The sequence below is a fragment of the Fusarium fujikuroi genome, chromosome FFUJ_chr07 (genome assembly GCF_900079805.1).
Source record: "Fusarium fujikuroi IMI 58289 draft genome, chromosome FFUJ_chr07".
In the NCBI taxonomy this organism is placed as follows: domain Eukaryota; kingdom Fungi; phylum Ascomycota; class Sordariomycetes; order Hypocreales; family Nectriaceae; genus Fusarium; species Fusarium fujikuroi.
The window spans coordinates 426,736-449,755 of NC_036628.1; the positions used below are offsets into that span (position 1 = coordinate 426,736).

The following is a 23,020-nucleotide window of genomic DNA, read 5'->3' on the forward strand; positions in this document are numbered from 1 at the left end:
CTGCTCCATACCGGGCCACTACTTTGTTAGTGATGCAACGAAAGGACTGACGTACTCAGACAGTGAGTACAGGGAATAGACGTACTCATAAAGCAAGTGACGCAGTACATGACGGCGGTAATCTAAAGGTTAGCGATAGCCAAACATCAAGAGTCGGCCATACAAATGCTGCTACACACGTCCCTAGACTGTTAGCTTTGTCAAACATGAGATATCGACATACAATCTTCCAATCCAAAGTTCCGGCTAATCGTTCCCTTGACATAGATTCGTACTATAAAAAAGAGCGTAATAAAGAATACACATATCGTCGTCAAGACAATATTCAACGTCCAGTAGACGTCTTCAGGATTGTTATAATCGGGAACAACCCCAGGAGGGGCATTTCGATTCGAATCGGGACCTGTTGCATTCCACATATCGTGGAAAAGGTCGAACTCATTGTAAATGGAGATGTAGAATGACGGGAGGCGATGAATCCTTGATATGAGAGTCAAGCTTTAACTAGTGGATCATCGGGGAGCCAACCGTCGACGATCAACGCCACTAACGGCTGGTGCTGAACTCTGTTTCTGTTACAGGGCTTCCTTTGGTTGAGGTCACTCCAATGACTCAAGGCGACGAGTTAGGTCGTTGATCCTGTGGCGTAATTGGGCAAAACATGTTCTTGAATGACATATTCGAACGGCTATAGGCGATTTGGAGGAGTATTGATCTTGGCAAGGCTGTGCGACCCCGAGTTCCTTCGGATATTAAGTCAAAGCGCTACCCTCCATGAGTACAGCTTGAGGCCGCATACAACATTGTCCCAAATTCATCGACATCTTCCAACCATCGATCTACCCTCCGTCGTTGGCGTTTTATTTCTTCGTCACTCATTCCATCTGGAAATGGCCACAATTCATCCAGTCGAAAGGGCTCACTTCCCCATTCGGCCAGATGCGAGTTGTAGCTTTGTTCCCATCCATTCCGATCCGCTTGCCACAGATACTTGCTCGATGGCGAATAGAGCCCCCTCAACTCAGTTCCCAGATACGTGGTGAGACCATCATGAGCCGACAACACATTGTCAAGAAAGTACATGGTGTACAGCGTTCGTCTCTTGGCCTCTGCCATGATCCATGATGCCCATTTCGGTAGGACGCCTCGTTGTTCTGCCGCACATACAAGCCCTTCTCGAGAGGTTGCGCATGCAATTTCCTGCAGGTTGATCATTGCCTGACGAAGAAATGGCATTGAAGGCCCCAAGTGAAAGAACAGAACCATGGAATAGATGAGGTAGGCTTGAAACACTCCAAGAAGATTGACACCTTCATATGTTCCTCGCTCTTCGTAGAGTCTAGTCATTTCTCGCTGTAGGATATCTGCGGCGATACTCACGTTGCCAGGTAGAGGGTCGCATATTCGGACCAGAGTAAAACAGGTCGAGAGTGGCACCAAGGATTGCTGCATAGGATGGATGAATGGTGGCAGACGACCTCGAATTACTGTCGAGGCATACGATTTGAGCATTCGATAGACAAAATTGATGACACTTTGATTGTAGTTCTTGGGCGACTGTCCAGGCAGAGGAACATACGAGTTGAGCCATCGGTTCTTGATGTCGTCGCTGTTGATCGGACACACAAGGTCCAGTGTATCAAAGTGAAGGGGAGTGTCTGTTTGTGAGGATTGTTCAAAGTCCAGAGTGTCATGGTTTTCCCAGGTCTCCGCGTCCGGCTGCGAGTCTACGGTCGGCTCTCGAGATCTCCCAGGATAGCTGCATGTTAGACTCCGCAAGGCACATCGCCCACAGGTTTCTTTGCGGTCACATTTTGCTTTGGCGGTTATACAATGTTGACAAGCTTTGACTCGAGGCGTGGAATATCTTGATCTGGAAGGTGCCATGATTGAGTAATAAATTGCATCCAAAAGTCTTAAATAGTCGGTATTGTGTTGTTCCGACCCGTACATCACATTCGTCTGAATATCAGATGCCAAATGACATGCTGAAAGCAGCTCATATTCGTTGCTACAAAGCCAACCAAACGCCAAAAATCCAACTCGCTCATCACCAACTGGTCGTCATTCAAGGAAATGAGCTCTTCGTGATATTGGAGCTCGCACGTATCACCCTCGTTTTCGTTTCCAATTAACCCATTTTCACATCTCCATTAACCTCGGTTTGAGGAAGCATTGGCTTCTCGTCTTCTTGGGCTCTTCTTTTGCCCATACGGTCGAGCCATTGCTCAGCGCTGACAATTGTTCCATCTACGACACCACTTACTTGGACAACCATGTCCAGACCTTCTTTGGCCAAGACCAAAACTTTGTGTGCACCTTCAGTCAGAGCAGTCTCGCTGTCTTGCTGCCCGGCATTCCTGTCGGTCATGGTGGCGACACGGAATCGTTGGGGTAGACTGGTGAGATGACGTCGCACAAGGATTCGTGCGTTTTCGGGCAATGCGCCCCCTGCGTATTTCGACACAGTATTGATGGCTTCTCGCAGGGTTCTGAGGACATCGCCCTTGAGGCTTGAGATGCGAGCAGCAAGTTGAGAGCGAGACTCAGGATCAGCCTGCTCGCCAGCTTGTCCGTCGGGCACCTTTTCGTACTCATCAAGGGTTGTTTTCAAGGCTGAAATCACACGAGCAATGTGATCATTGGCCCAGCGAAGCCACTGTAGACAGTATTTGAGACTGCGCAGACTCTCATGGCTCATGGCGACACTGAGACCAGAAGTAGACGTGATCAGACGTGACTGCCAGGCGCTGTTTGGCCGAGATGGTCGCGGTGAATTGGCATCAGTCTCGGTATATGCGGGTGATCTCAACTCATCGTAAGCAGGAAGCGTGTCAACCGTGCTAGTAGTTGACATGCGACGAGACATGGTCTTTGAAGATGGTGAAGGCGCTGTATCCATCTGTTCATCGCTCATTTGCTGCATTCCTTCAGATTCAAATCGCTTGTTGCTGACTGCCTCATCCTCATCCGTTTTGCGTCGCTTCTTGCTGTTGCCGGTTTCCAAATCCGACGTTGAGCTGTTTTGTCGTCTTCCAGCACCTAAAAACCATCTGACACCTCCTTCGACACCAGTCACTCGTCCAACTGAACCGACAGTATTCGCAATAGGAGTCAGGTATCCTTCGACATATTCGGCGCCAGATCGAAAACGCGGTGAGAAGTTCTTGGCACCACCATACGCGGAAGTGGCGCCCTCAATTGTACTGGCCAACAATGGATGAGTCGTCGTAAGTAGAGATAGAAGCGGTTCAGGCTGCGGCGACTGTGGTTGATTCGATTGAAGCCCAGAAGTTGGTGGGCTAACTGGAAGAGAGGAATTTCTATGCGGTGGTGAAGATATAAAGTCTACAACGTTAGAAATGATCGCTGTTGGAATTGGCAACATACCTGCTCTCAAATCTCCAAGCGCTTCAGCTGCCAGTCGCACATCTGGATCATCAAGGCTGACGCTACCGGCCCTCGCATCGAGAACATCAGGAGAAGCAGCGCTGACGACACTGTTGCTGCTCCCGTCAAGATCCATTCGTGTCGGGCTATCAATACTATGCGCAAGAACTGGTGGATAAGGCATAGGGTGTAGAGGAAGCCAAGTCTTGGTCGGTTCCAGGGCCATTTCGCTCGTAAGTGAACTCAGAGGTGGTAACTTTGTCTCGTTATCGGCTTCGAATCTAGCCAGAGGAGGCAAAGAAGTTGGTATATCGGTAGGAACATCAGGAAACTTTATCGCATTGGGTGAAGCGATATTGGAATAAGCTGGGGGAAACGCTATCAACGATTGAGGTCGAGCAGGTGGTGGTCCGAGGACATGACGAGACTCGGACTCCCGATCAGGAAGCATGTGATTGCGCTCCATGGTCGGCGATAACACGGATATGTCAACTGAGCATCGAGTGAAATCGGCCAGTGGCCGCAAAGAATATCAGAAAGACAAAAGAAACGGTAAATAATAATGATGATGATGAAGCGGAGATGTTGGGGAGATTGGGAGTGAGAGCGATCGTGGGGGGACAAGAGAAACCTGTTAACGTCAGGCGCTCGCGGGACCTTCTTTCCTGCTGCAGGGACCGGCTGAACAAACAAGCCCAGCGCAAGACGATAGCCCACTAAAAACCGGGCCGGCTACAGTGGCTTCAGGTGACTTGTTTTAGAGGCGTAGTGGGGAAGATCGCTAAGAGAGCTGCACCTAATATCAGAGCATCATCACAAGATATACCGAATTTGGGGCGTTTCGCTTGACGATGCGATAAATTTGTTGGGCCTAGGTTTTTGCAGCATCACAAGATCAATTCGACTCAACGTCCAACGTCGAGACTAGAGTCGCTAAGAAGTGTACCTGAAGCCTCTGGGCCTCTAGCACGTGTCAAAACTGGGGATGATGATGCACCGACATCACATGCAAACAAGATACTCATCGTCACGATTGTTAAGCGGGTCGCCCGAGTCATGAGCAATCCACTAACAACATCAACTCAAGCACATGCCACAGAGGAAGGATTACATCCTTTTCCTGATGCGTTTGAATGTTATTTTTCCATCCAATGGAATTGTCTGACAGCGTCAGATGCGATTGCTCATTGATTGCTCATCTTGAGCGATGCTAATATGTTCCTTTTCAAGTAAGGTTGCATTCACACTCTTTATCCAAACCAGTCGGCATTCGGTTACTTTATCGGACCTGTATCTGGTCCCCGATAACTGATCAACATGTGAATTTGACATGTGCGATAGATGGTAGCATCATGCTTGCAGATACTAGCAATAGCGCGACGATACGGTATCATTGCCGGACGACAGTTGATAGTCCAACGGGTGAGTTTGAGATTCATCTTGGACCCTGAATCGGTTGAACGGAAATCTCTGCACGGACTGAGTTTACTCTCAAACACTCAAATTACTCCGTCGTTGTCGTTTTGTGTAAATTGTGAGCTGGAGATGGGACCAGACACTCAAACACAGGACAGCCTCGCGTTCGACTTCGTGATAAACGCGAGATGGATGGACTGGTCACAAGCTCATTGGACATGCATTTGCAAATTTAACTTTGCCACGATCTTTACGAGCCCAATTGTGACAACCTCAAGATCCCTGATTGCAGATCTCGTCAAAGCAGAGACCCTGAAGTCAAGCCCCCAACAAAAAGTTGAGGCTGCGGTCACCTGCCACATTTACCCCAGATCGAATTTCATGTCTCAGTCACAAATTTGTCCAGTCACGAATTTGTATGTCCGGCTCCTCTGACACCGCCGAAGCAACTAATAATACTCGGGCAGTTCTTAATGGATCCAGGTTCCCTCTCCGCACCACGAAATCGCAGCTCACATCAACGGCTCCACGGCTGAAATGACAGAATGCCACTCGGTTGCAGGCTAGGTAATGGTCTGCACTGTCTAGAGGGTGCGTTGAGGAGAAGAGAAAACAAGCAGAAACAAAAAAAAACCAAAGCTTTTAATCAAAATTTCTGATCCATCTCTCACGTGATCAAGAGCTCAAGCTACCCCACCATATCCGACATTCTACCGTGTCGTCACAGCTGGAATGACCAGGCATCCAAAAGATGCCAGCAAAACAGCTTGACCACGAAACCATTGCGCCTTGGACCATGATGATTGCCTGCGCTTCTCTATAGTCCTTAATTACTATTCAGCCTCTCCTTATTGACTGTTGTCTTTGTTACTGCGCATGACCTCCTCGTCTTGATCTTGACCGTCGCATCTATCGCGACCTCCTTTCCGCTCCGCCAAGACATCCAACATGGCATCCGCACTCTTCTTTCTAGATCTCAAGGGCAAGGTGTGTTGGACGCTACTGTGTGTGACCTCGCTGACAGTGTAGACCCTTCTTGCCCGTAACTATCGTGGTGACATTCCCATGTCAGCAGTTGAAAAGTTCCCCGTACTCCTTTCAGAAGCTGAGGAAGATTCCTCTGCTGTTCCGCCATGCTTCTCCCACGAAGGCATCAACGTAGGTAGTCTCTATGCTTGTTGGCCCTGCTAACTGAATAGTACCTCTACATCCGCCACAACAACCTCTACCTCCTCGCCCTTACGAAACGAAACACGAATGCCGCCGAAATCCTCCTATTCCTTCATAAGATCGTCGAGGTCTTTACCGAGTACTTTAAAGCTTTAGAAGAAGAATCCATCCGAGACAACTTTGTCATCATCTACGAACTTCTCGACGAAATGATGGACTTTGGTTATCCGCAAACAACAGAATCCAAGATCCTTCAGGAGTACATCACCCAGGAATCTCACAAGCTCGAGATCCAAGCACGGCCACCAATTGCCGTCACAAACGCTGTGTCGTGGCGATCAGAGGGTATCCGCTACCGCAAGAACGAAGTATTCCTCGATGTTGTCGAGTCTCTCAACCTTTTGGTGTCTGCAAACGGCAACGTCCTTCGATCAGAAATTCTTGGCGCCATCAAGATGAAGTGTTACCTCAGTGGCATGCCCGAGTTGCGTCTAGGATTGAACGACAAGGTCATGTTTGAGACAACCGGTCGAGCCACCCGCGGTAAAGCTATCGAAATGGAGGACGTCAAGTTCCACCAATGTGTACGACTATCACGATTCGAAAACGACCGAACCATCTCCTTTATCCCCCCTGACGGCGAATTCGAGCTCATGTCCTACCGTCTCAACACTCAGGTCAAGCCCCTGATCTGGGTTGAATGCGTAGTCGAGTCCCATTCAGGCTCCCGAATCGAATACATGCTCAAGGCTCGAGCTCAGTTCAAGCGCCGCAGTACCGCCAACAATGTCGAAATCGTGGTTCCCGTTCCAGATGACGCCGATAGTCCTCGTTTCCGAACAAACATTGGGTCTGTTCATTACGCCCCTGAGCAGAGTGCTATTGTCTGGAAGATTAAACAATTTGGTGGTGGCAAGGAGTTCCTGATGCGTGCTGAGCTGGGCCTGCCAAGCGTGAGAGGAGATGACGAGCAAGGTGGCGGCATGATGGGTGGTTTCGGTGGTAGCATGGGAGGAGTCGGAGGTGTGGGTAAGGGTGCCAAGCGACCTATCCAGGTCAAGTTTGAGATCCCTTACTTTACCACAAGTGGTATTCAGGTTCGGTATCTAAAGATTACCGAGCCAAAGGTACGAAACTCGTCAGATATCCGATCAAGGCTAACAATCGTAGTTGCAATATCCTTCGCTACCTTGGGTTCGATACATCACCCAATCTGGCGATATCGCTGTACGACTTCCCGACGCGGTCTGAGTCCTACGTAATCAAGCGAAACTAGCTCACGGATGGGATAACGAACATGGGGCAGACTGCAGAGCAGGCTTCATACAGGAATGAATAATAGACTAAATCAATTCAAGCTTAAGCTGTCACATTGGTCAATCTCGAACAATAGCCCTCTCCCATTCAAAACTGCGGAGATCTTCTCGAGTTGAGTATTGGTTGTCTGGGTCAAAAAACACCTTGACAATAAATCCTTTTGGATCTTCAGAAGCTGTTGGGGGATCTGGTGGTTGTTAGCTATATCAGCAATCGATTGGACAACATACGTCCTCTGGGAGCATCAGGACTCGTCCAAGCTCCGTGTCTCCATAATCGATTGTGTCCAAGAAATACACTGTCTATCGAATGGTTGCTCATCTCGCTGCCTGGTGGTGCATTCAATGCCATGAGCCCCAGGACGATAGGCAGCTCTCCTCCAAGGCCTGTCGAGTGTTGTGCATCACGTCGGGGTGCTTTGTAGGTCAGAGGAAGTAGACCGGGAATCCACGCAGGATTTCTGCCAGCAACGTGTAGCAAAGGACCGGGCCCAGGACCCATAGTGCTGGTGATGGTGCTCACTTGGGAGAGCCCGGGAATTGATGGTGGATGGAATACACGTAAAAGTTCCCAGTTCGATCTGGTGACCAGAGGATCATGTTCAGTAACCATAATTGGGAGCAATGGATTGCAAGCAGCAACCCCAAACATTTTATACTCCTCGGTCGGGTATACTCGTCCATATTGATCCGTGATGCAGTTTCCGCGGGCGTCCACTCTCAGTAGTTGCCCTTCGGATGCTGGTAGCGTGGAAGCGTCTCGAAACCATCGCCAGTCTGGTGCTTCAGACACTTCGCCGTTCCAGTACCGCATGACTTTGCTTGGGACCTCGCCGCGGTAGAAGTTTGGTGAGCTGGGCGGAATAAGGTGAAGATAATCGTCACGTCCCGGCTCTCGGATGACAAGTTTGTTGGCGATAAACAGGAAGCCTGGGGTGGGTTGGCTTGAAGAGCTCCCTTTTCGGCTTGAGCTGTGCTTTGATGTTTTCTGAAAGTGTTAGTTGAGCTTGAGGCTTAGCCTTTAGCATACCTGTTTCAACATGATCACTAGCTGACTTGCATCTGTCGATCACACTCGAGCAATTACCATTTTATAACTCACTCATCCGCAGAGCCTCATCTCGGATTTACCACTTGGGCTTCTCGGTCACTGAACCGCTGAGGAAATCGACTTCCGGTGTTTGAAGCAACAAAGTGAGAATGACGACACCATACATGTCAGCTTCAGCAGTCTGCCAGACATCTTGACATATCCGTAAAGCCTATTCAAGACTTGAAATAAGGATTGGTGCCACGCTTCATGGTACTTCTGAATGCTGTGCAGGGAATATGAAGACACCCTAGTTCATGCAACATCAACGCGGCCCGACCCCTCTTGCGCTTCTTCTGCTCGACACCGGTGACCCATACTCCACGGATCGATGGAGACTTCAACCGCACTCCCACCGGGTAAGTTGTCTGATTGATTTGTCAAGAAAGCGGGCCAATGGGTGAGATAGGATCTTGATGTCGATCAGTTGTTGGCGCTAACCCTTGATTATCTGGTGACTTGCGACTTGGCAACGTTGGATTATGCGATAGGAGCTGAATTGCATCTGAGGCCAGAGGACGTCGGTGTCTCCGCAAGATGTGTCTTGGTTGTGTGGGAACCTTGACAGGTGACTCGAAGCAACCAATGCTCAAGCCTCTTCTGATGGTGTTGAGTTCGGGTTCATTCAAGTCCGAGTAGACTGCTTGCTTGCAACTCTTTGGGGGTGGCGTACACCGTAAGATGGTGAATGTAACCGAGACAAGGCAAATCGCGATCGAAAACTCACAGCGAGGCCATCAAGTTGGTGGACTCGTGTTTCAACATTATCGTACATCTTCGGTGATGTTTGTGTGACGCGAGCGAAATCGCGTATAGCGAGACATTTCTTGTACGAGAGCTGCAGACTTCTGCTCGTCTCAGTCAGACCGTAATCTCAACGGCTGGAGGCCTGATTGATCTACTCCAATTGTTGTCAGTATCTCGCTGGTGTTTTAGCTTGAGCTTCAACCATGTGGTTGCTGATCAGAAGGAAGAGTTGGAAACAAATGTGCGATATGGATCATTTAAATAGTAGATAATTGTGATTTTGATTGGAATTGTTGCCTTGCGGATGGTTCGCAATCGCCTTCTGCACCTCTTGCATGAGACGAGAGGAAACAAGATCTATCACATAACCCCGCTGGATCAACGCTTTGCACGCTTGGCTGGTCCAGATTCGTCCTCCATTGTCATCTCAACGTCGCCAGAAGATGCGGTAATGGCTTCTTGAAGTAGTTTCTTCTCTCCAAGTCTGACAGCAATAGCCATGCGAGTTCGTTGGTTGAGGTCTTGTTTGAGTAGAGCTTCGTCTTCGGAAATGCTTGTCGGGTATCTTGCTACGAGAGCCTCCAATGTCTTGGCCAGCACAGCTTGGTGGATCTCTTCTCTCTTTCGCTTGTCGGGGATAGCATCGGGTTGTGCTTTCTTTATACCTTTGAGGAATGTCTTGAGTTGTTCTTGAAGATCTTCGGGCATGCTTTCGAATCGAGCAGACTCAGCAAAGGTGCCGTCCGAGTTGACCTCGCCTGTTTCTCGCTCCAAAACGAATGTGTCTTCAAATTCTTCGTCCTCTTCAAGAGCGCCACGCTATTCAGGTTAGCTTGGTCATCTTCAAACGGCTCGACCTACAATCTGCTCCAAGACTTGACTTGGGATGCCAAAGTTGGCGGACAGAGCTGACTCGACAATGTCCCAAGGAATCTCGACAACATCATAACGGGAATGCTTCTCGGTAACGTATCCGTATCTTCTTAGGAGCTCCGAGTTCGGGTGAGGACCATAGTAGTTGAGAATCTCTTCACCCGCCTTGATGGGCCTCAAGCTGGTCACGGTGAGACTGTCCTCTTCGTGGTTGACGTGAGCCTATTCTGTTAGCTTTGCCAATCACTTAAGAAATGACCTACGTTGAATTCGGCGTCGGCATTCAGAATATCCGCCATTGGCACCATTCCCATCATTGACTTTCCGTCTCGGTCTTCCACCCAACCATCAGCCTCCTCCTCCTCTTCCTCGTCGTTCTCAAGATCAAAAGCATACGCCATAATGGTGCTGCCCATCCGGTGGGCAATCTCAATAAGCTCTGCATCACTCTTGTTTCCGGCGTTGAAAATCTCAGAGTTGCTTCTAATAATGGGGAGCAGCGTCTTTTGGAACATATTTTCAGCCTCATCTTTGCCGATCTTGTGTCGCATATGACTGGCCTGAAGCTGGTCAAGCTCATTGTCGGACCAAAACATGGGCGTATCAAATGACGAAGGAAGAACATCGAAATAAGGCTTCCACTTGGAGTTTTCGCCTTCAAGATACTCGTAAATCATGATGAGGATAAGCGAACTCCAAGAATCCAATCCCGGTGCGTCGTCGTCAGGCTTGTCGAGATCAAAAGCATCCGGAATCTTTTTTGGTAGCTCCGAGGTTTCAACATTGATGATTCCTCTTCTCGGAATGGTAAACAGAGTTGTTTCCGCAGGGATATCCCCGAGAGCGACTGTTTTGTTAGCTTGACTTCGAAGGCATGCAGGCACCTACTTATACCACGACCAGCATTGCGGCCACGAAGATCAACAATTTTGATGGCGTCGGAGAATGTAGCATCTGGCAGAGACTTGAACCAGTGCAAAAAGCTTTCGCTTGTACCGTCAAAATTTGTAGAACCCATTGTTTGTTGTTGAAGAAGAAAGGTTGAGACTTCCAGGTTAACTTGGGAAGTTGTGAAAACTTTTCAGACCTCCTACCCTGTATATTCAGCACCTCGATCAACACATCAATCAACACCACTCAATTGACATTGATGCAGTTTTATTAATGGTACACTATTTAATGCGATTGGCACTAGACATAATCATTCTTCATCTCCATTCTGCTTCACCGCAGGTGTTCCATCTTTGCCCTCCTTTGCCTTCTTAATCTCGCGCTTCTTCGGTCGCAGCCATTCTTCCATGCCTTCAGGCCAATACACTCTTGCTTGAGGACCCCCCATGCCAAAATCTTCAGCGCTAACAATCTTTTCAGGAACTTCAATATCATCCTCCGCTTCTCCGTTGACGCCGTTTGCTTTCTTGCCCTTCTTTGCCTTCTTTTTGACGGCTTTCCGTGATTCATCTGGTCGTTCATATGGTACAATGTTGTTAAAAGTGTCCCAACCTGGCAGTTTAAAATTTCGCATCAGTTCAAAAACAGCTTGCTCTTTGTCCTTAGCTTCTATCATTAGATCCATGTCTGGGGCACATGGTGGGAGAGTCTTGACTCTGGCGGAATGCTTGCGACGATCTCTTGGTGTGACTGCACTGGATGTCTGCTCGCTGTAGTGCATTTTCTGGGTGATTCCCTTCTTGGTCCAGGTAGCTTTGATACGATCGTAGAGGCCTATGATGTCTTGGGAACCTTCTCTTATCGATGGATCAAAGATGATGTTGTGATGGTGGTAGTCGAGCACCAGAGGAATGTTGAGTTCTTCGCAGACAGGCAACAGATCGTGAACACTCCATGCGACATCATCATTCTCCAACACCAATCGTCTCTTAACACTGTCTGATAGCTTGGCGTAGTTCTCTTTGAAACGGTCAACGGTCGCTTGCTTGTCGCCATAGACGCCACCCATATGCAGGATCATGACAGCGTCGCGGTCAAGCTGTTTGGGAAGTTTGAGTAGAGTAAGCATCTCATCGTGGTACTCTAGATCGCGTATGGCAGCGGCAACAACTTCTTTGCGGGGAGAACCAATCTGTGTGAATTGTCCAGGATGTGTTGTTACACGATGATTCAGCTCTCCAGCAACTCTGCCAGCTTCAGCCAGCACATCTGACGCAAAGGGCGCTAGCTTGTAACCATGTTCTGGATGACTTGCAAATGGAAACATCTCGCTACTCAGTCTCATAAATCTGATGCCATACTTGACATTCCATCGAATCATTTTGACAATATCTCTTGCATTCGCCAAGCCCAAATCTTGTACGTATTTGAGTCCTCGTTCGTGGTCTGCGGGTTTGTTCTTATCCGGTCGATTCTTGGTAGGGTGTTCTGGCTCATCAGGGTTTGTTAAAGGGTGTCGGTGTTCAACAATGGAGGCCATGCGACAGGTCCTCGAGGAAAAGACAGCAGGAGTCGCATTGCGCAGGTATGTATTTAGGCATGCCTGGAGAGTCAGTAATGTCTGCACATCACAACGATAAACTCACATATCCTAACCTTCCTTTCCATGGTAGAGGGAGAGTTTCACTGTTGACAGGGGGAGGCCGGTTGGCACCTCGGTCCATGCCGTCGTCTTCACCTTTGGCATCAGCGACATCGCCAGCAGCGAGTTTGGCGTCGTACTCATCCAGTGGTACAGAGTTGGCAACTTTTGACTTTCCCTCCAAGTTTCCTCGGGAGACAACAGTATCCTGGTTCGGCGCATACATCTTCGGTCGGATATCAGGTTCGTCGGCGGCTTCCTTCTTTACATGAAGATCTGAGGACTCAACAGCAAGACGCTGTCTTCTGACGGCAGTCTGCAGCTTTTGTTCCATCTCGCTCAGCTCGCGCATGGCTTCTTCGACACCTTCGCCTGTATCCCAGACAGCCTTTGTTTTCTTTGGGCTGGCAGCTTTCATTGGATCTGTGTCTGACTTTGGCCGTTCGGCAGCATCCTTTATTCTTCGACTGCTTCTCCTGGGGGTATCAGGCACCTCAGGTATCGGAGGTGGCGGATGATCCCCAGTTCTCTTCCGTTTTGAGGTCATGGTTGTAGTCGTGCTGTATACTCTAAGAACTGAAAGTCGCAGGGAAAGTCTTCCGGCTGTCAAGAAACAAGGTGACATATGTCTGATGTAAACGAGGAAGAATTGGGTCATGAGGCGAGGCAGATATAATTGGCAGCCAAGTACCTGATAAATTCGGCAACGAACATTCTCCAACATTTAAAGTAATGGTAGTCGGAGGAAGTGGCCCGAAGAGCCAATGACGCAGGGCGCGTCATGCATGGTCTGGGAACGATGTTGCCTCCGGTAGGGCTAGGTCATTATTTCCGGAGCAAACTGTCGCTGGTAACACGATGGGACAAAGCCCCCTGCATCACCTGTTGAATTGCTGGCTGGTGAACTGTCAGGTCTGTAAACGATCCACGACCAAAATTCTCGATCCATGCCTTGTTGATGGCGATGAAGTCATCTAGACTTGGGTGGGCGGGAGGATCGCCGATCCGTCATGGTGGCGGTGCGTATTTTGGCAACTTTGCTCCGCTGTGACGCTCAAACCACCCAACAACGGCAGACTGCATCAAACCGTAGGAGATACTCCGAAGAAATGAGCACAGCCAATGAAGTCAATCGGAGGGGGCCGTAGAAGTCCACAAACAACTGAAACATTCAGAATACAGCATCGAGATGCTGAAAGTGACTGTGGCTGAAGCTGGACTAATTAGGAACCATCCCTTGCTGGCTGCTTGTAAGCATCATCAAGCTGTTGACGTTGAGACATGGCTATGCATCGAAACCATGCATTTAAACTAGAGATTAGTGATCAATTAAGATGGTGATCACCAGAACGGTGTCACGCTCAAAGCTGTTTCGCGACGTGGCATCCCTTTGTAATACGGCACCCTGCATACAGGACAATCATATCGTTCGATCAAGAACCAGGAGGAAAGACATTTTGAATGAAAAGAATGCCCGCATGCGTTTATCGTCATGATGTCGTCTTCAGCTTCATCGGTGTGTACACTTGGACCGGCCGTTGTTTGTACACTTGGGCCTGATTTATCGGTCGTCTGCACACTGGGACCGGGTTTATCATTCGTCTCATGAGACGTCACCGTTGAGACCTTTTCGAGAATCGGGCGTGGGTCGGCGTTGACGGTATGCACTGGTTCTGGAACAAGAGGACCTATGCAGATTGGACTAAGAATGTCAGATCCAGGAGCGGCCCGTACAAGCTCCGACCGGGAGCATGAAAGCGGAGACTGAGCTTCCGATACCTTGGCCGGAAGTGGATGCACTCACCATTCACCGAACCCGGAGAGTGGAGTCTGAGCTTCAATGTCGGCGGTGGGATCGGGATTCGCTTGTGGAATGACCGTTGAGGTTGTAACGGTGCTGAGCTTTCGACGCGCATTGTCCAGTTGATCAGGTTGGGGATTGAAAACCTTCTCCGACGCTCTCCGCACGCTCATCCTGAAGCATGCTCTTTTCCAGTTAGCAGTGGCCAATTTGACAGCGGAAGACGTACAGAGGGCCCATGATGATGATGAAGAGAAAAAGCACGAGCAGAATGATCCCGACTGGCTCCATTGCAGCGATAAACGAAAATGCGGTGTTTTGTGAGGGTTCAGTAGTCAAATAGACAAGCGCAAGAATTGCCTGATAATGGTCGCGACATGTGACTTTAACTATACCTTAGCAATCGAGACTGATTAACGTGCTTGCAGTGGTGGCTACAAGCCCAAGACCGGTTCTAGAACATCTGAATGATTGTTTGGTGCCGGGACGGAATATCGCAACGGCATGGCTGCGCCAGCAGTTCTGGCCATTGATTGATGAGTATTTCGAGCCCGTGGCAATGATTCAGCTTTAGAGCAGATGACGAGATGTTTATTGTCTTGGCGGAGCTTGGCAAATGTTGCGAAGTTGATGTTGGTATCAGAAGGCTGAGGCTGCAAGGCCGCTAAGGTATCTTGGCTTTATCAGTGAGCGGGCAAGAGCCGACTACAACGAACTTGGAGGGCAGACCGGGTGCCTTCGGTAGGCTATTAGGCTGTACTTCTTCCACTGCCACGATAATGCCCTGTAGGACAGACAAATAAGCGATTAGCATCTCTTTCCTCTTCTCCTACGTAACTGTTATCAATACGAATAATAAGTACATTTAATCCTGGTCCTTGAACCTACGTAATTGCCGAATCTTATCTCATATATCGCGGAGACGGGAATCTGGGGATATTTTAGACCCTTGAACGTAGGAGTTGAAGACCGGCTCCCCGATGGAGAGACCCGCTTTTCCGATACCTTGGTTTCTCTGAGAATATGATCTAAAAATGGCTTCAAGCTTAACAAGTACCGAGATAATAAGCACGAAACGTTTATATGACTCTCTGAGCACTTGCGCGTCTCAAAAATACCAGGAATAGGCGTTTTCAGCGTCAAATTATGTCATTGCCATGTGCTCTATCGAAAGAACCAGGTTGGAGGACCCGGCGACGCCAAGAAGCAAGGATCACCACTAACGACTTTAAGCTCTTGAGATAAACTTGGCGCATCACTCGTTGTCTATCCAATGATTCCCGGCGCAGATACAGATCCTGCTTGAATAAGGTTGCTTAAACTTCAGAGTAGTCAAATGCAAGTTAACATTGTAACCCTCAGGCTTCGATGTACTCAAATAGACATTCATCACGCTGTCACCTCCTCAGGTGCAGTGGCAATATCTTCAACAGAACGTCCAAATCGCCTCAATATGCGGCTTAGGACACCTCCGACGTATCGTCTTGGCATATTACTCTGAATGCCAATCATCTCCACATATAAAAATTCTCCTCCAAATAAAACTGTTTAAACTGAGCGCTGTTGGCGGAGCCTTTGTTTTGCATGCACCTCCTATGATGGTCACTCTTGGCAAATCCACCTCACGGTCCATCGGTGTCCTACTTGGAAGGTCTCTTGATGTCGTATCCCCTGTGAAGGTACAGCTTAAAAGGGCCTCTCCCTCTCCTCTTCTCAACCCCTCAACTCATTCCTCTCTTCAACCGTCACAATGGGTCAGAACGAAGAAGAGAAGCCTCACATCTCGGGCCAAGCCAACTCTCCCATGTCGGCACCTGCTCATGCTCTTACCTTTGAGCAGGTCGCCCAGGAGCTGAACGGCAATCTAGATGATGGTCTCACTGAATCCGAGGCCGAGCTGCGTCTCGAGACATATGGCCGAAACGAATTCGGTGAACAAGAAGGTGTTCAACCTCTCAAAATCTTTATCGGGCAGATCGCCAATGCCTTGACTCTAGTAAGTTACCTCACACAGGCTTCCTTCAAGTATATTCCTCGAAGTATACTTGAAGAAGCTCACAGACAACGGTAGAGTCGCTCATTTGCCCTTTGGGGGACAGGTTCTCCTCCTTGCCATGGCTGCCTCTTTCGGTATTCAGTCTTGGATTGAAGGTGGTGTAGTAGCTGCAGTCATTGTCCTCAACATTGTCGTTGGTTTCCTTCAAGAGTTTCAAGCCGCCAAGACTATGGACTCCCTGCGTTCTCTCAGCTCTCCTACCGCCCACGCTGTCCGCAACGGTAACAACCAAGTTGTCGTGACTGCTGAGATTGTCCCTGGTGACATGGTTGAACTCAAGACGGGAGACACAATCCCTGCGGATATCCGTCTTGTAGAGGCTGTCAACTTTGAAACTAACGAAGCTCTCCTCACTGGCGAGTCTCTGCCTGTGCGCAAAGAGATCAACAAGACTTTTCCAGATGATACTGGCCCTGGCGACCGACTCAACGTTGCCTACAGCTCGTCTACTGTGACAAAGGGACGAGCTCGCGGCATTGTGTTCGCTACTGGTACCTACACTGAGATTGGTCAGATTGCTGTTGCTCTTCGTGGCAAGTCTTCCAAGCGCCGACAGCCAAAGAGAGATGCTGAGGGTAACACCAACTTTGGCCGCTGGATGCAAGCTTGGACCTTGACCGGTTCTGATGCTGTTGGACGCTTCCTCGGTGTCAATGTCGGTACTCCTCTTCAGCGCAAACTCTCCAAGCTGGCACTTATTCTTCTCGGAACGGCTATTGTGTGTGCTATTATTGTTCTGGCAGCCAATGATTTCAGGTCGCAGAGGGAAGTCATCATTTATGCCGTGGCAACTGGTCTCTCTATGATCCCAGCTTCTCTGATTGTTGTTCTCACCATCACTATGGCTGCTGGTACCAAGCGTATGGTCCAGAGAAATGTCATTGTCCGTAACCTCAAGAGTTTGGAAGCCCTGGGTGCTGTAACCAGTAAGTACCACTCCATGTAATACAGGCATAGCTGACCTTTTAGACATTTGCTCTGACAAGACCGGAACCCTTACCCAAGGAACCATGATCGTCAAGAAGGCTTGGATCCCTGGACGCGGCACATACTCTGTTGGCGCTTCCAATGAGCCATTCAACCCTACCCTCGGAGATATCACCCTTACTGAGGACCAACCCAAGAACATCGACTTCCAGAATGAAAAGTCCAAAGGTACATCAATCGACCCCGCTTCCCAGCCTGCTCAAGACCCCAGTCTTGTCGAGTACCTCAATGTTGCTTCACTTGCCAACCTTGCCACTGTCCACGAGATTGAAGGCGAGTGGCATGCTCGTGGAGATCCAACAGAGATTGCTATGCAAGTATTTGCTTCTCGATTCAATTGGAACCGTATGCGATTGTCGTCCGGCGATAATCCCCGCTGGCATGAGGTTGCCGAATTCCCTTTCGATTCAGATGTCAAGAAGATGTCGGTCATTTTCCACGACAGCGAATCTCAGAAACAATGGGTCTTTACCAAGGGTGCTGTTGAACGTGTCTTGACTTCTTGCCCCGTTTATGCTGCTGGTAACGAAATCCTCGAGTTCACCGATGCAATCAAGGAAGATGTCTTGAGAAACATGGAGTCTCTGGCTCGCCTTGGTCTTCGTGTTCTTGCTCTCGCCAGCCGAACAGATATTCCCCATGTCGAGGACAATGAGGCTGAACTTGACCGTGGACTCTTCGAGAAGGACCTTGTCTTCCGTGGTCTCATCGGCCTGTATGATCCTCCTCGCCCCGAATCTGCCCCATCCGTCCGAAAATGCCACGAAGCTGGTGTCAGCGTTCACATGCTTACTGGTGACCACCCTGAAACAGCTCGTGCTATCGCCCTTGAAGTTGGAATCCTCCCTGCCAAGATGTCCGAGATCCCCAAGGACGTTTCCAAGGTCATGGTTATGGCTGCTTCAGAGTTTGACAAGCTGTCCGATGATGAGATCGATCAGCTTCCCCTTTTGCCTCTTGTCGTCGCTCGTTGTGCCCCCCAGACCAAGGTCCGTATGATTGAAGCCCTTCATCGTCGCAAGGCTTTCGTCGCCATGACCGGTGATGGTGTCAATGACTCGCCCAGTTTGAAGCGATCAGACGTGGGCATTGCCATGGGACAGGCTGGATCCGATGTTGCCAAGGAAGCGTCCGACATTGTCTTGACTGATGACAACTTTGCTTCTATACTGAATGCTGTTGAAGAAGGTCGAAGAATGTTTGACAATATTCAGAAGTTTATTCTGCACGTTTTGGCTGAGAATATTGCCCAAGCTTGTACACTCCTGATTGGTCTTGCTTTCAAGGATAAGGATAATCTGTCGGTTTTCCCTCTTGCACCAGTTGAGATTCTCTGGATCATCATGATCACATCTGGTATGCCTGATATGGGCCTCGGCTTTGAGATTGCCGCCCCAGATATCATGCAGCGTCCTCCTCAAAACGTATGTGTCCCTTCTGTTCGTGTCCCTTTCTGATGAGCCTCACTAACCTGTCTGCCTGTAGTTGAAACAAGGTGTCTTTACCCCTGAACTGATGCTCGACATGGTCGTCTACGGTCTCTGGATGTCAGCCCTTTGCCTCGCCTCATTCGTCCTCGTCCTGTACGGCTTCGGCAATGGTGCTGCTGACATTGGAGAGAACTGCAACAACACGTACAGCGAAGACTGCAAGGTCATTTTCCGGGCTCGTTCAACAACATTTGCATGCCTGACCTGGTTCGCCCTGTTCCTGGCCTGGGAGATGATCAACATGAGAAGGTCTTTCTTCCGAATGCAACCCAAGAGCAAGAAGTATTTCACCCAGTGGATGTATGACGTCTGGAGGAACCCCTTCCTGTTCTGGGCCATTATTGCTGGCTTTGTCACCATGTTCCCTATTATCTATATTCCTGGACTCAACACTGTCGTCTTTAAACATGCTCCTATCTCTTGGGAGTGGGGTATTGTTTTTGTCGAGGCTGTGCTCTTCTTCCTTGGTATTGAATCTTGGAAATGGGCTAAGCGTATCTATTTCCGTCGCCAGGCTCGTAAGTTTACGGGCGGAGTTTCTGATCTGGAGACTCGTGTCTTTGGCAAGTATTACAGCATGGGTGGAAGCCGTGATGAGGAGAGTGGCCACAATGAGAAGAGCTCCGATTAGCTGGATGATAGGTGTTGCTGATCTAGAGATGATCGGTAAGTATGTTGTCAATTAGGTAGTTCTCTGCAAGCCTGTAATCGTTAGTTAGTTAAATTGATACTAGTTAGCGAACTTATTTATAATCCAGTCTTGTTAGGTGAAGTCTTGACGATGTAGTTCCTACAAGCCCACGAGCTACCAGTGGTGAGTGAAGCAATTGCCCAAACTGCTAGGCCTGGCTGGGTCACTCACAAGTGTTTGGGAGTACGAGGGAGAACAACTCGATCCATGGGAGAGTTGCAGCAATCCGAGAAAGAGGCTCATAAACCAAATATTGATTGCTTACGATCTTGCCAGTGCCAGCAGCCGTCACTGGTGAATAGCTTCCACTCTGATTCACGGGGCTTGCTACACGATGCTTCTTCGCCCTCGAATTATCCTCCTCTTCCTCTCACTCCTTTCGCTTCATCCTCATTCAAATCTTTATGCAGTACTACAAAGGCATTATCTCTTGCCACTTCAACACCTGCACTCCGCTCATCGTACTTATCTACCATCTGGTTCATCGGGTATGTTCACTTACTGCGCCGATTTTGCCGACCCTGACGTGCTTAACAGAAGTGCGCGATTATTTATTCCCGTGAAGTCGAGTAAGATGAGCTACTCGTCCGAACATAGCGCAAAGGCATCAGACGGGTTGGAAATGGTCTCCACGGATGAGTTTCTTCGCCGACTTGGCCCAGAAGGACGCCGCTCTTTTGCCGCTACTGCCCAAAAGAACATCACTACGGCCCAGAATAACATCGCTGCTTATGAAGAATACGCATCCAGATACCCTATCGAGACAGCTTACGACAACATTCAGCTGAGAGGTAGGAAATCATGGCAGAAGAAGCTTAAATACCCATTGGCTAACAGCATTCAGGCATCGCCAAGACAGATGGAACCTCCATTACCAAATCTTCACAGGACATGGACAATGTTGTTGAAAGTGCGCGTCTGCTGGAGCGTCTTGAGGCTCTGGAGGCCTTCCAGCGTGCCATGGAGGAGAAGACCACCGACTTGGAGGATATGCAGCTGGAGGAGCGTATTGAGGCTTTGGAGGCCAGCCTGCGGGATCTGAGCGAAAAGGTCGCCGAGCGGGAGGGGAATTCAGGTAAACAAACAGCAGTAACGCACAGATAAGTGAGAAGAACTCACGAGTAGTTGGCGTGCTTTGGACTGCATTATCTGGACCTGCTGGCAAATGCATGCCGCTGATTTATGCTGGCATGCGCGGTTTACAAGATCTAGACCAAGCAAGATCAATATCGTTTCATCTCATCGTAAGGATGGCCAATCAACCAAGTTTGAGTGGTTTTTTCGAATGACGAACGAGGTTGCATCGCATCCAACCATTCCCCTCTAACCACTCGGCTGTGTGACGACCCTTTCATCGTGAAAATGACGTAGAGGCCGGCAATTCAATATACGATCAACAAGATCAGATCAGATAATCTGGAATTCTCGTATATACAGTATCAACTCAAGTTTACTATATATAACTGCGATAACAATATATTACTGTGATAATAAATTTAAATCGCAGAACTCGTTTCATGTATTCACGTGCGTAATCTCACGATATTCCAGATGTTTCTTGCATCAAAGAGGGTGTACTAGAAATCGGACGACAAGGGTATTCCCAGTCACAACCGTTACCTTATGTACGACCAAAAAACCCGACTGAAAAGGTTAGAATAACGGGATTAACAGCGACGCCCTTATTATCTTCACAAAAGTCATCGTCCGTTTAGCATCACACGCCGTTAATCAAGGCTTGGTACGTACCCAGCCCCTCCAAATCCTGGGGTCTCAGGCCACTGCGTCATTGGATGTTATAGGGCCCCCCGCCTCTTTTTACTGATGATCTGCTCACGAGCACAGGGTTTCATCTTTCAACCTGATCTCGCGACTACATCACAGGCAAACACCACGTTCAGACCGCACAATATCTCAGATACAACGCCTTGGGCTTGAGCTCTGGCTTTAACCCTTTCAACTCAAGCTTCCGACTATACCAAAATGGCTTCTGCTGTTGATTCTCCCCCGGCGCACTCGCCTCCTGCCCATCCTCCTCAACGACCTCGAGGTGAGTTGTCTGACACTATCTGTGACCTCTCTAACAGTTCCAGGCATCCTCAAGAACTCGTATCAGAAATCTCCTCCCACCTCGCCGAACCACGATCAACCTGCTAGTGATAAGGAGCTCACCATCGCCAACACTCAGATCAACGCAGGTCACCGACGATCTTCCTCTGGAGCTCGTCCCTCTGGATCCCGCCGACAATCAGGCGCCAACAGTTCCATCGGAGACGTTCTCGAGCCCTCGCAACGACTCAAGTGGGACGAGGCAAACCTCTACCTCACGGAGCAGGAGCGCTCCTCTACCATGAAGATCACAGAACCAAAGACTCCCTATGCCAAACACTACGACCCCGCCGAAGACCCGTCGGACGAAGACGAGGATCCTCTGGCGGACGCTGGTGCTCGTCTTAAGAATTCACGTCCAAGCCGTGAAGATGACATTCCGGGCCTTTCGCTGGGCGAGCCGGAAGAGGAGATCCCGGAAGCGGGCGCGCCGTCACCCCGCAGCGAAAAGAGCGTCCACGTCGACGACGAGAGCAGCATCGGGCACAACGCGGAGGAGGAGCTGGCGGGCATGTCTCCCGAGGAGCGTGAGAAGCACAGAAAGTTTGAACAGCTCCGAAAGAGACACTACGAAATGAAAAATGTGGCCCAGCTCCTGGGCCACCCCGAGACGCTCCCGGATGAGGATGAGGATGACGAGGGCGAGGTGCCGCCTGTGCCACAGGTACCGCGCGTGCCCAACGGCACTGCGTAGGGTGCTGGGGAGACATGATGAGGGCTGTGAACTGGCTAGGGCATTAGGATGGAGTTTTGAGGATATCATTATTGGGCGTTGGCAGAGGAGGAGTGTGTTATCTGATTACTCGCTCGTTTTCAAGATTCTGATGGAGACCAAGGGCACATAGTCTTATCGGTAGAGGACAAGTTTCATTTCCTAATATTTCCGGTTATCACTCGTTTTGTCGTTTTGTCGTCGTGGTGTTATGCTTGTCGATGTTTCACAGTAGTCCCTTTCTTGCCAATTCAATCTTTCGAGCTGTTTCACCAGGCCGAAATCCACCACGAGAGACGCAGAGACGTTGTCCCTCAGCTAATTCGAACTTTTCTTGTTGAGCATCCCAGGCGCAGGGACAGTGGTGAGGAAAGTGGACGCAAGCGAGGGTATCGGGGCAGAGGTATTTGTCGCAGACAGCTGTACATGTTAGCAAAGTCAGAAAGTTGTAGGTGTACTTACAGTTCTCGTAATTCTGCTTGTAGTGGTTCGCATCGCTTGGGTTGTTTTGCTGTTGCGCTTGATGATGTTCGTGGCCTCCTTGCTGGTTAAACATCTGATCAAAGAAGCCGCCAAACTGGGCATTGACCAATGTCAAAAGGGACAGAACTGCAAAAAGGTACCGCATTTTGTTGATGA

General features: G+C 49.3%; 10 protein-coding genes; 4 read left to right on the top strand and 6 right to left on the bottom strand.

The window, feature by feature from the left end:
• Positions 1-2,131: 2,131 nt before the first annotated feature.
• FFUJ_08991 (related to clock-controlled protein 8 (ccg-8)) lies at positions 2,132-3,856 on the bottom strand (the record flags this gene model as incomplete). Its single annotated transcript, XM_023580247.1, has 1 exon — positions 2,132-3,856. The coding sequence occupies one exon, from the start codon at positions 3,854-3,856 to the stop codon at positions 2,132-2,134; it is 1,725 nt and encodes a 574-aa protein (XP_023433059.1).
• A 1,898-nt stretch (positions 3,857-5,754) lies between these two features.
• FFUJ_08990 (probable clathrin assembly protein AP47) lies at positions 5,755-7,227 on the top strand (the record flags this gene model as incomplete). XM_023580248.1 has 4 exons in its annotated part: positions 5,755-5,793; positions 5,836-5,964; positions 6,006-7,103; positions 7,147-7,227. 4 exons carry the CDS (start codon positions 5,755-5,757, stop codon positions 7,225-7,227), a joined length of 1,347 nt encoding a protein of 448 aa, XP_023433060.1.
• A 125-nt stretch (positions 7,228-7,352) lies between these two features.
• FFUJ_08989 (uncharacterized protein) lies at positions 7,353-8,334 on the bottom strand (the record flags this gene model as incomplete). XM_023580249.1 has 3 exons in its annotated part: positions 7,353-7,480; positions 7,524-8,280; positions 8,323-8,334. The coding sequence occupies 3 exons, from the start codon at positions 8,332-8,334 to the stop codon at positions 7,353-7,355; spliced, it is 897 nt and encodes a 298-aa protein (XP_023433929.1).
• A 1,173-nt stretch (positions 8,335-9,507) lies between these two features.
• Positions 9,508-11,020, bottom strand: FFUJ_08988 (related to RMS1-regulatory protein; the record flags this gene model as incomplete). XM_023580251.1 has 4 exons in its annotated part: positions 9,508-9,948; positions 9,991-10,224; positions 10,266-10,849; positions 10,897-11,020. 4 exons carry the CDS (start codon positions 11,018-11,020, stop codon positions 9,508-9,510), a joined length of 1,383 nt encoding a protein of 460 aa, XP_023433061.1.
• A 183-nt stretch (positions 11,021-11,203) lies between these two features.
• On the bottom strand, positions 11,204-13,082 carry FFUJ_08987 (probable UV-endonuclease UVE-1; the record flags this gene model as incomplete). XM_023580252.1 has 2 exons in its annotated part: positions 11,204-12,496; positions 12,540-13,082. 2 exons carry the CDS (start codon positions 13,080-13,082, stop codon positions 11,204-11,206), a joined length of 1,836 nt encoding a protein of 611 aa, XP_023433062.1.
• A 794-nt stretch (positions 13,083-13,876) lies between these two features.
• Positions 13,877-14,576, bottom strand: FFUJ_08986 (uncharacterized protein; the record flags this gene model as incomplete). XM_023580253.1 has 3 exons in its annotated part: positions 13,877-14,237; positions 14,340-14,522; positions 14,566-14,576. The coding sequence occupies 3 exons, from the start codon at positions 14,574-14,576 to the stop codon at positions 13,877-13,879; spliced, it is 555 nt and encodes a 184-aa protein (XP_023433930.1).
• Positions 14,577-16,086: 1,510 nt separating this feature from the next.
• Positions 16,087-19,500, top strand: FFUJ_08985 (probable ENA5-Plasma membrane P-type ATPase involved in Na+ and Li+ efflux; the record flags this gene model as incomplete). XM_023580254.1 has 4 exons in its annotated part: positions 16,087-16,361; positions 16,408-17,318; positions 17,362-18,803; positions 18,865-19,500. 4 exons carry the CDS (start codon positions 16,087-16,089, stop codon positions 19,498-19,500), a joined length of 3,264 nt encoding a protein of 1,087 aa, XP_023433063.1.
• Positions 19,501-19,894: 394 nt separating this feature from the next.
• FFUJ_08984 (uncharacterized protein) lies at positions 19,895-20,664 on the top strand (the record flags this gene model as incomplete). XM_023580255.1 has 2 exons in its annotated part: positions 19,895-20,351; positions 20,405-20,664. The coding sequence occupies 2 exons, from the start codon at positions 19,895-19,897 to the stop codon at positions 20,662-20,664; spliced, it is 717 nt and encodes a 238-aa protein (XP_023433064.1).
• Positions 20,665-21,543: 879 nt separating this feature from the next.
• Positions 21,544-22,363, top strand: FFUJ_08983 (related to Glc8 protein; the record flags this gene model as incomplete). XM_023580256.1 has 2 exons in its annotated part: positions 21,544-21,610; positions 21,654-22,363. The coding sequence occupies 2 exons, from the start codon at positions 21,544-21,546 to the stop codon at positions 22,361-22,363; spliced, it is 777 nt and encodes a 258-aa protein (XP_023433065.1).
• Positions 22,364-22,607: 244 nt separating this feature from the next.
• On the bottom strand, positions 22,608-23,009 carry FFUJ_08982 (Long chronological lifespan protein 2; the record flags this gene model as incomplete). XM_023580257.1 has 2 exons in its annotated part: positions 22,608-22,801; positions 22,844-23,009. 2 exons carry the CDS (start codon positions 23,007-23,009, stop codon positions 22,608-22,610), a joined length of 360 nt encoding a protein of 119 aa, XP_023433066.1.
• Between the last annotated feature and the right edge of the window lie 11 nt (positions 23,010-23,020).